The sequence below is a fragment of the Lepus europaeus genome, chromosome 4 (assembly GCF_033115175.1).
Source record: "Lepus europaeus isolate LE1 chromosome 4, mLepTim1.pri, whole genome shotgun sequence".
Taxonomy (NCBI): domain Eukaryota; kingdom Metazoa; phylum Chordata; class Mammalia; order Lagomorpha; family Leporidae; genus Lepus; species Lepus europaeus.
The window spans coordinates 94,001,581-94,013,787 of NC_084830.1; the positions used below are offsets into that span (position 1 = coordinate 94,001,581).

Here is a 12,207-nt window from a genome sequence, read left to right on the forward strand (position 1 = left end):
TGAGTGTCAATAAAAGATAATTTTTAATCTGAAGCTGGTTGCTTAGAAGCAAATTGAAATAAAGCTGTAGTGAGAGACAGATAGTGTTTTCCACTGTTAGACAATTATACAATGCTGCAAGCTGTGTCTTCCATGCATACATTCAAAAGCTTGTAAATTTCCAGACCCTTCAGATTGGTATTCTTAGACAAGATACCTAAGATAACTCTCATAGTTCAGCAGTACTTACTTACTTTGATGACATCATAAAAACACATTTTTAACTTTTATTTTCAAATCTCCCCTTATTTTGTCATAAAACATTTCTAAAATGGAAAAATGGTCAGTGAAGCTAAATAATAACTTTAAAATTGCTTTCCAAGACATTTCAGTTGATGATTAACTTTAAATTAGAATCACAATTAACCGTTTCTCACACCGTGGTTTTGACATTATGTTTCTATAAAAGCTTTTGGGGTCACTGAGAATTTTTGAAACTTTAATTTGATAATAAATCCCATTAGGTAAAATATAAATCCTTTTAAAATGAAGAACAGAAAAGGCTCACAAATGTTTCTATTATTTATGATTAAATTAATGTGTTTTTGGCATATTGGTTACATTGACAATTAATAAAACATCTTAGTAACAACGATCCAAGGGAATACTAGTCCATTTCACCTTGTGTCTATCATAAGTCAACATAGTTATCTTTTAACGGTTCTTAGGCATATTTTACAATAAGATTAAAATAAGATTGGAGTGTCAGTGTAAAGTCATGGAATGGCAATAGGAGAGATTTACACCAGCAAATTAAAGTGCTTTTTTCTTTGTTGAGATTTTTGCATGCTCCCTGATGCCTAATGGAATGGGTTTGTTTGTTTGTTTTTTTATTTGTGTTGTTTTGTTTTGCCTCTTTTATGTATCTCAATACAATGACAGGGCAATAGTTCATGATTTGGCCCAATATGTATTTGTCATACAAAATATTCTAAAATACAGAAATAACCATTTAATTGGTATTATTTATAGTTAGCTTACAATTTTTATATTATTTACATCCTTCTTCATTTCATTCATTTTTTGTCTCCACTTTTGGTGAAAGCAGTATACTGGTACAAATCAGTTGAGAATAAGTTCTCCTGTTCTTTCAGGATGATTCACAGATGGCTTCCAGAAGAGAAATGTTTTTTAGGATAACACACGACCTTCACTTTCTGCTGAAATTTCAGTTTGACTGCACTGTTGATTTCATAGTATGATGGTTTCTCCAGGGTCTAGGCCCATGAATATGTTGATTTTGTTTATGTAGTCATAGGAAATGTCAATGCGGAGCTCAATATGTCAAGTTGTATACTTTGTTTTGCTTGTAGAAGCAGAGCTGGCAGCAGCAGCAACAGTAGCTTGACTGCCTAAAAATAGAGGGTCCAAACAAGCTACTTTGGCAGCAAAGAATGAGTGAATGCAGTGAAGAACAGCAAATAGGTTTGAAAATTCCAACTCCTGAAAGGGAATGAGAAATTCATGAGATAAAATAAAACCAATTTGTTAAAAAAAAGCTATATATGTTTTTCAGGTGCAATAAATTTATCTAGAATAAATGATATTCAATGCATAAAATATTTCTAATATGAACATTTTTGGTCAATATGCAAAAGTTGTATGTAGTATAGACTTACTTTGAAGCATGGCAGATAAGAAGTAGGTGGAAATGACGTTATTATTATGCAAACAAGAAAGTATATTTTGCACATTAGAATACCTTAAAATATTTGCTGTTCTCTAATATGAGTTACTATTTCCCTTAGAAAACTGAATATGAAATACTGAAAGCAAAGAAACATTGATTTATATTACACTAGGAGCCAAATGATTCATGTACAAAAATAATTCATGCATTAATTTTAAATATTCTAAGTGGTTGTTTAATGGTGTATATGGCATATTTTTACAAGAAATAAAAATCTAGAGAGTCCATTAATTCTTTTAGGATTTTTAAAAGTATGTATCCCATTTGGATAATAAGAAAATTTGTAGCCCATCTATCAGTGGCAACCAAATGATATACATTGCAATGAAAATAGAATAAAAATATTTTGGATCACAATGACATTAGATCAAACTATAAAGAAGCGGATCTCATGACATATTTTAAAAGATGATGTTAAAAGTATCTTTACCAAATATTTCCAATCAGTAGTCTCATAAATATCTTTTAATTCCAAGATGAGGAAAATAATAATACATTTGCATGCTTAATGAAGCTGATATAAAGAAAGCATCACAAAGAGAATAGAGGGTAATAAACAGAATATAATAAACTATATTTAGTTGCTGATATAGTCATTGATATTGCATTATATATTTATAACAAAGGAATTATAATTTATATGTACATTATTAACAGTGTTTGCAATTTATAAAACATGACAGTGGAAAAGAATACAAAGAATCAAAGCAATTAGGAAACATTTTAATATGTATACCTCATTATGGCAGAGAAAGATTTAAATGAGATAATTCACTTCAGGGATATTTTCTCAAATCATGCAAAGGAGCATAACATATATTCATAGGCCTGTATAATGTGGAAGTAGTTATGCTATTTCAATATCTCATTCTTTCCCATAGCATATAGTGACTTATTCTACAAACAATTAACTCTTCTAATTTCCTGAAATGTATCCATAAAATATTTTTAATTATCTATCATAATTACCTTTATTTTTAATGATTCGTTTCAGTAATACTAGAAATATGTTGCCCATAAGCTAGGATCTTCCTTCTTTCCTTAATTCATCCCACAATCTTTTGTAGGCAATTTATTTCCTCTGCCTATTTGGAATACTTTATGTGTCAATTTATATTTCGTTTACCCAGTATGAAAATGATAGGAGAGTTTGGAAAACTGTGAGATTTTTCTGTGTTCATTAAAAAAATAAAATATCTGAGACTATCATTGTGGCATAGTGAGTGAAGCCACCATCTGTGATGTCAGCATTCCTTATGGGCATCTGTTTGAATTCCTGCTGTGCCACTTTCAATCCAGTTCCCTGCTAATGCACCTGGGAAAGCAGTGGAGGATGGGTCCAAGTGCTTGAGTCCCTACACCCATGTGGGACATCTGGAAGTTGCTTAGGTCCTGGCTTTAACCTGGCTCAGTTGTGCCTATTGCAGTCATTTGGGGAGTGGTCCAGTGGATGGAAGATCTCTCTCTCTCTCTCTCTCTCTCTCTCTCTCTCTCTCTCCCTCTCTATCTCTGCCTTTCAAATAAATGAAATATATCTTTTAAAAATGAAATATCAATAGCAAAAAATACAACTTATTCTTTGGGAGAAGGATAATATTGTTGAAAGTTAAAACTGGGCAAAAATACTACAACGAATAACTTTTTTCTAAAATAATTCAATCACACATATTTATTAAATTGGATATTATATTTTGGTTATCAAAAATTCTAAATAACTAGAAACATTGGATATAATATCCATCCTTAATATTTCCATGATCACTTCTTTGCAAACTTATACCATGCTTTTGCTACTATTCAATATAAATCCTAGACCTATGTTGGGGGAAACATTGAAGGTTTTAGAGCAGAGATGTGAAAAGAAGTGATATTTTAATGATCATTCTGGTCAGCCTGGTGAGAGTGGACTCTGTGGGAAGAAGAGAACCTATGATGTTTTACAAACAGGAAATGTGTCTGATTTAGAAGTACACATGACTACCTGGAAGCAGTTACTGTATCCTTAAATGGAAAAGCTGTGAGATCTGATTTGGGGTGAAAGATTGAAATTTCTGTTTTGGACATTCTACAATAGAGACCAAGTGAGACATGCAGCAATAAGTAGAGAACTGTGTATGTGTTAGTGAAGATCTAGGGGAAAATTACAGTTGAAAATAAAATAAGGCTGACGCCGCGGCTCACTAGGCTAATCCTCCGCCTTGCGGCGCCGGCACACCGGGTTCTAGTCCCGGCCGGGGCACCGATCCTGTCCCGGTTGCCCCTCTTCCAGGCCAGCTCTCTGCTGTGGCCAGGGAGTGCAGTGGAGGATGGCCCAAGTGCTTGGGCCCTGCACCCCATGGGAGACCAGGAGAAGCACCTGGCTCCTGCCATCGGATCAGCACGGTGTGCCGGCCGCAGTGCGCCTACCGCGGTGGCCATTGGAGGGTGAACCAACAGCAAAAAGGAAGACCTTTCTCTCTGTCTCTCTCTCACTGTCTAACTCTGCCTGTCAAAAAATAAATAAATAAAATAAAATAAAATTGAGTCTGTCAGCACATAAAATAGTAAGTGAGTGGTTTGACTGTGAAGATCGAATTGTGTGGGATTTGTAGAGAAAAGAATGGGGTACTCCTTTCTGGGATCCTACAGTATAGAAACGTAAGAACACTGAAAGAATCAACAAAGAGAGAACAGTAGTTGGCAAGGAAGTGAGAGAAAAAAAATAGCTGGAGAATCTTGAAAAATGGCAACTAGAAATTGACCAATGGACTTTGCAGCATGGAGACTGTTTTTATCTTTTGCAATAAAAGTTTTTTTTTTTTTTTTTTTTTTTTTTTTTTGTAGCGAAGAGGAAGCAAAAGGTTTCTAAAAATGGGCTCTCAGGAGATGGAGAATAGAAATTAAAATTACTATAGATAATCTCTATAGTAATAAAAGTAGTTTTCCCTTAAACAAAGCAGAGAAATGGAATCATTACCAGATTCAAAGATATTTTTCTGAGGTGTAGAATATTAGTATGTTTTCATGCCTGCTTCCCACAACAATACAGTCATGCAACATTCAACAGTTTGTTAAAACATTAATTAATTAAGTCTTCTAGAATTTGAAAGCAGAAGACAAAATCATTGGCAGTCCTGAGAGTACATTACATTGTGTCAACTCTTGCCTAATATCACTATAGTGTTTTCATTTTGGCTGTTGATTTCAGGATTACCCTTTCCTGTGATGGACTTCTCTTTCTTGTTTGCACCCCACCCAGAATGCCTTTTTCAACTCTGGTATCCTTCATGACCTCATAGTCTTCCGTGACCACAAGGAAAGCCTCTCAATCACTATTTATATAATGTCTCTTTCTTCCTTTTGTCATTACCTATGCCATTAATTTATAAATGAACAGTCCCCTCTGATAGCAATCTGTGTCTGTATCACTTTTATTTTTAATCTATGATGACTTTCTGGAGATATAATTCATATATTACAAATTTGAGCTGTTTACACAATTGTTCAAGATATTCACAGAATTACACAGCCACCACCTTTATTAACTTTTAGGACATTCGTCCCACTCCAAAATATATATCCCATATTCATTACAAGGTTTTCCCCATTCAACCTCTCTCCTCACCTCTTTGTAACCATTAATTTCTTTTTCTTACCATTGATTTGCCAGTTTTGGATATTTCCTATACAGGATGTGATCCACATGACATAGTTTCTTTTTTTTTTTTTTATTTTTGACAGGCAGAGTGGACAGTGAGAGAGAGAGACAGAGAGAAAGGTCTTCCTTTTGCCGTTGGTTCACCCTCCAATGGCCGCCGCGGTTGGCGCGCTGCGGCCGGCACACCGTGCTGATCCGATGGCAGGAGCCAGGTGCTTCCTCTGGTCTCCCATGGGGTGCAGGGCCCAAGCACTTGGGCCATCCTCCACTGCACTCCCGGGCCACAGCAGAGAGCTGGCCTGGAAGAGGGGCAACCGGGACAGAACCGGTGCCCTGACCGGGACTAGAACTCGGTGTGCCGGCGCCGCAAGGCGGAGGATTAGCCTAGTGAGCCACGGCGCCAGCAGACATGACATAGTTTCGATTGCCTTCATTCACTTAACATAATGTTTCAGGGTTCAACTATGTTGTAGCATGTGCTAGTACTTCAGTTCCATTTATGGCTGAATAATTTTCCTCTATGTAGACATATTTAATTTTCGTCTTTCATTGTTCACTTGATCATTTGGTTGTTTCCACTTTTTGGTTATTGTGAATAATGTCATCATGGAAATCTACACATAATGTTTCTTCGAGTATATACAGACTTGTGTTCATGTTCCTCTTGAATGTATATTTATGATTGGAATTGCTGAGTCTTACAACAACTCTGCATTGCAGTTTTTGAGAATGTGTTGAAATATTTTCCAGAGGAGCTACAATATTTTTTTGTTCCCACTAGCAAGTTATGAGGGCTCCAATGTCTCTACAGTCTTTCCAATCATTGCAATTTTCTGGTTTTATTTATAATATTTAATTAATTTATTTATTAACTTCTATCTACTTATCTATTATAGGCACACTAGAGGGTGGGAAGTAGTATCTTATTGTGGTTTTGATTTGCATTTCATAGCTAATTATTTCAATATGTTCTCTGAAAGATAATCAGTTCCTTTGCCATTTCAAAATTAGTTTCGGTTTTACTTAAAATTATAAAACTATCTTAAGAATTACATATATACATTCTTTAGAATGTATGAAATCATTAAGAGTTTTATCTTATTTCTTAAGTTGTATGTTGACTGTATTTATGGTATTATTATCAGCACAACTGCTTTCAAATTCAGTGAAGCCCAATTTGTCTCTTTTTTCTTCTGTTGTGCTTTTGGTATTGTATCTAAGAATGATTCTCAAACTCAAGGTCATAAAAATTTACTCCTATGTTTATGTTTTAGCTCTCAGATATATATCTATAATTCATTTTAATACATTTTGAATGGTATAAGGAAGGAGACCAATATAATCTTTGGATTACATAGCCAATTTTCCCATCACCATTTATTGAAAAACTGTTCATTTCATAGTCTTTTATGCATATTATGTGATCTTGAATTATATCATAAGTGATAATGTATATAATAATTTGTATGTTACTGTATTTGGTTTGCTGGTATTTTTTAATTTGTTTTGCTAGTATTTTACTAAGAATTATTTCATCTATATTCATAAGTCATGTCAGTTTATAATTTTCTTTTTGGGAGATGCTTTTTGGTTTTGCTATCAGGTTATTTTTGTTTTCAAATATTAAGTTGAGGTATAATCCATCTTTTATCAAGAAATGGATATATGTGTTATTCATAAGGGATCTCTGTAAAAGATTGGTAATGACTACTTTTTAGTTCTTTGATATACCTCTTTTTCTTTTTGAAAATATTTTTAAAATACTATTTTAACATCTTTATTTGTTTGCCATCTATTCAGGGTAGCTATCTCTTTGAGTAAGTTCCAGTGGTTTGTGTCTTTCTAAGAATCTTTACTTTTCATATATAAATTTTAGCAGATAATATTCATAATGGTGTCCTTCTATAAATTTATTATTGCTAACCAAACTCTCATTTTTGATTCTTATGTTTTATTATTTTTTATATTATTTCTTTATTTTCCATTTGAAACGCATATAGACACTGAAAAAGAGAGAGAGAGAGACTAAAGCCAGAAGCCAGAACTCAATCCAAATCTCTGGTGTGGGTGGCAGGGACTCAGGCATTTGAGCTGTCAGCTTTTGCCTCCCAAGGTCACATTAGCAGGAAGCTGAAAGTGGAAGTGGAGTTGTACTAAAACCCTTGCAGCCCAAACATCCCTATATCCTACCCCAGTTTCTAATTTTTAAGTTTGCATTCTTCTACATCCACCTCTCTCTAAGCCTCTATCTTTTTCTCCCTTTTAATTTGGCCATCTAGCTATAGCTTTGACAATTTTGTTAACCTTTCAAAGAATTAACTTTCAGGTTTTACTATTTTCTCAATTATTTTAATTTTTTCTACTCTCCATTTACTACTTGTCTAATATTTTTCTGTCCATTGGCTAATGTGGGGAATTGTAGTCTATGATTAATACATTGTATTTCTGGGGCTGCCACTGTGGCACAGTAGGTAAAGCTGCCACCTGTGAGGCTAGCATCTCATATGGCACCGGTTCACGTCCTGGCTGCCCCACTTCCAATCCAGCTCACTGCTAATGGACTGGGAAAAGCATTGGAATATGGTGCAAGTACTTGGGCCCCTGCCACCACTTAGGAGACTCAGATGAAGCTCCTGGCTTCAGCTTGGCTGAGCAGTGGCTATTGTGACTATCTGGGAGGTGAACCATGGATGGAGATTCTCTCTCTCTCTTTGTAACTCTTTCAAATATCTTAAAAAAAAATTGTATTTCCATACCTGCCTTTGATTCCATCAGTTTTTGATTTGTGTATTTTGAAGCTCTTTTGTAATCATCAAATGTTTATAATTTTTCCTCACCCTGGTGGAGTAATTCATTTTTAATTCTAAATTCCAAATCTCTTGACTATGGTATCCATGGTATACACTATCCTATCCTCTAACCTTTAACCTATATGTGCCTTTACCTACAGAGGATGGATAGCTCTAGTTCTGGGAGGGAGGAATAGACAAATTTCTCCTAGTTCATTTACTAAATACCACTTAATTCATTGCATATTATATGTGAAACAAACAAAAAACTAAGAGACAAAAATTAGGAAGACAATGGTAACCATTCCAGTCAAGGAATGGTCTACTGGAAAACTGGCACGCCTACTCTTGCACAGTCTAAGGAACAACCCACAGCTTAGTTTTCAAACAGGAAGCCTAGAATATTACTCTAATCTGGAAAGAACAAGGTGGCTGATCTTTTTACCCTGAAAAATAAGTGTTAATGGAAAGCAGATAAAATAGGTTTGAATTAGATCTAGAGTTCACCAAAATACTCAAAATGTGCAGTGCTAATAAAATATCATTCAGCACGTTAAAAAAAAAAGAGGAAAATCTCAATCTGAAGAGTAAAAGATAAGCAATAGATGCCAACATGGAAAGGACACTACTTGAGAATTGTCTGGCAAATATTAAAAAGTAGCCACATTAAAACTGTTCCAATGAGCAATTATCAACAAGGTTAAAATGAACAAAAACATAGACATTCTCAGCAAAGACAGAGACACCACAGTAAAGAAATGAAAGATGTGAAGAGGAACCAAATGAAAATTTTAGAACAGAAAAATATAACAGCTTAAATTTTAGAATATAGACTCAATGGATGACTCAACAGCATAAGGATAGAAACAGGGGAAGAATCAGTGAATCGGATAAAAGAACAGTGAAAATTAATCAGCAAGAGTATAACTTATAAAAAACGACTTTAAAAAACCCTCTGTGAACTGTGTGACTATAAAAAAAAAATTGTAATATTCATGGCATCAGAGTCCAAAAGAGGAAGAAAACAATTGAGGTACTGAAAAACATTGAAAGAAGTAATGGCTGAAAAATGTGCCAAAGAAGACTAAATCCTATAGATTCAAGAGTCTCACAGAAACTCAAAGAATTCCTTGACAAAACACTTCTGAAAACTACACAGCAAAAAGTCTTGAGAATAACAACAGAGAAACAAAACCTTACCTATAGGAGAACACAATTCAAATGACAGAGAATTTCTCATCAGAAACCATACAGCCAGAAGGAAGTGGCACAAGATTTTTTCAACTGCTGAAAGAAAAGAACTGTCAATCCTGAGTCCTATACCCAGCAAAACGTTGCTGTAGAAATCAAGATTTCGTCAGATAAAGGAAAACTAAATGATTGTGTCACCAGAAAGAGTAATCTAAAGGAATGGCTAAAACAAAACAAAAAAACCCAAAAAAACCCACACACTCAAAAGAAAAATAATAATACAAGAAAGTCTAGAACATCAGAAAGAAACAACAGAACATGACAAGCAAAAATATGAGTAAATACATCTATTTTGACTATTGAGGTTTGGTTTGGACATTTGGTATAGTAGTTAATGTGGCATTCTTTATGCCTGCCCACAATCCTTATTGGAGTGCTTGGATTCAAGTCTTAGCTTTGCATCAAATCCAGAAATTCAGCTTCTGAATAATGCATACACTAGGTGGCAAGTACTCAAGCACTTGGGTTTGTGACACCCACCTGGGAGAACTGAGCTGAGTTCTGGGCTTCTGGCTTTGCCCTGACAAAGCCCCAGATTTTGCAGGCATGTGGGGAGTGAACCAGGGGTGGAAGATCTCTTTCTGCCTTTCTTTGTCACTGTCCTTCTGTTTTTCCAATAAATAAAAATTTTAAAAATAAATAAATAAATAATACTTAAATGTTGAAGTGTAAATTATAACACTGGTGAGGTTCTCAATATGCAAGTGTGTAAGAAATATGTTTCAAAAACATTTTATATAAAATAGTATAAAATACGATAGTATATGACATATTGCTAAATACATTTTATATATGTGAAACCTCAATATTTATTATACAAAATGAATATTGCATATAAATTTAAATGTAAACACTATCAAATATATATTGTGAAATATAAAATATAATAAAACTATTATAAAGTACTACAATGAAGAAGAGATAAGGGGACTTAAATAAGTTAAGATTTCTATGTTTAACTTGAACTAATAAACTGTTGGCTTCAACAGTATGTGAATATACATATAAAATATTATATTCCATATGGGTATATACATATTCATAATAAACAATGTATGTTACATGTGTATGTCAATATAATATGCATATGTTACGTACACGTATATGCTATACAATGTATTTATAATATGTATACAGACATATAATATGCATGTATACTGCAATATCTAGAGCAACCCATAAGGTAGCAAGTTTTATCCATACTCTAGAGCAACCCATAAGATAGCAAGTTTTATCCATACTATGGATAAAACAAATTGATTTCTAAAAAAAAATTCAAGAAATGCACTACGAGACAAGAAAATTGAATCGGAAAAAAAAACTGTGGAGAAAAAATAATGGTAAATATAGTCCTAACATATTAATAATTACATTAAAAGCAAACTGTGTAAATACACCAATCAAAAGTACATGATGATTGGTAAAATGATTTTTAAAAATGTGACCCACATGTTTGCTGTCCACAGGAAACTTTCTCCAAAGTAATGTAAACACATAATTTGGTTCAAAGTACAAGATTGTTACAAGATATATCATGTAAACTTTTAAAAAGAAGAATGAAGAGTATCTGTATTTGTGCTTGATAAAATAGACTTTGAAGCAAAGACAGTTACTGGACATAGAGAAATAAATAAAAAACCCAAAATAAATCAGTGATAAAAACATATGCACCAAATCCTTAGTAAGTATGTATCCACCAAGTAACATAACAACAACATATTCAAAGCAATAAAGTGATTAATTCAAAAGAAGAAATAAATAAATCCACAATTTCAGTCAGAGACTCTGAAATTCCTCTTTAACAATTGACAGAACATTTCAATAGAAGATCAGCAGAAATAAAGAAGAATCAAAGTACAGTATCAACCAACAAAGGTCAAATCAACATTTATGTAACTTTTGGTCAAGACAAAGAGAAATCATATTTGTATTATTTGAAACTTTCCATGGAATATATACTACAGTGAAACATTTCATGGGACATAAAATAAAACTTATCAAATTTAAGAGAATGGGAGTCATAGTGTGTTTTCTGATCACCATGGAATTAATAAGATAACGAAAATTGTAAAAGAAGGAAATCTCAGTGGAAATTCTAAGAGTGCATTGGATGGAAGGCAAATAAAGATATAATATGATCAGCATGGAAATATTCTGCATTTTTATTGTATGAGTGTCAATCCCTTAACTGCATGCAATCTTGTACTCATTTGAAAGGATATGGCTCTTGGACAAAATAGGTAAGATGTCTCTGTGCTATTTCTTACAAGCAAAAATTACATATATCTACCATAATATAAAGATATACATTTAGCCAAAAATATAAGCTTTTTGAGATCATATGATTATCAATTCCTTTTGCTAGATTCTGCTCTTTGATTGGAATGCTTAATATATTTTGTAATCATAGGCAATTTTTTTTATTTAGTAAATATAAATTTCCAAAGTACAGTTTATGGATTACAATGGCTTCCCCCACCAGTCTACTGTTGATGGGCATTTGGGTTGATTCCAGGTCTTAGCTATTGTGAATTGAGCTGAAATAAACATTAATGTGCAGATGGCTTTTTTGTTTGCCAATTTAATTTCCTTTGGGTACATTCCAAGGAGTGGGATGCCTGGGTTGTATGGTAGGGTTATATTCAGGTTTCTGAGGAATCTCCAGACTGACTTCCATAGTGGCTTAACCAGTTTGCATTCCCACCAACAGTGGGTTAGTGTTCATTTTTCCCCACATCCTCGCCAGCATCTATTGTTGGTGGATTTCTGAATGTGAGCCATTCTAACCAGGTGAGCTAAAA

At 33.8% G+C, this 12,207-nt stretch overlaps 1 protein-coding gene across 2 annotated transcripts in view; it reads right to left on the reverse strand.

Annotated features, from left to right (window-relative positions):
• Positions 1-1,323: 1,323 nt before the first annotated feature.
• The window catches only part of SNTG1 (syntrophin gamma 1), a 398,393-nt gene continuing 387,509 nt past the window's right edge, over positions 1,324-12,207 (reverse strand). For both annotated transcript variants that reach the window (XM_062189597.1, XM_062189596.1), the window contains one exon: positions 1,324-1,482. In XM_062189597.1, coding sequence (XP_062045581.1) covers positions 1,324-1,482 — 159 coding nt within the window. The remainder of the gene's footprint in view (positions 1,483-12,207) is intronic.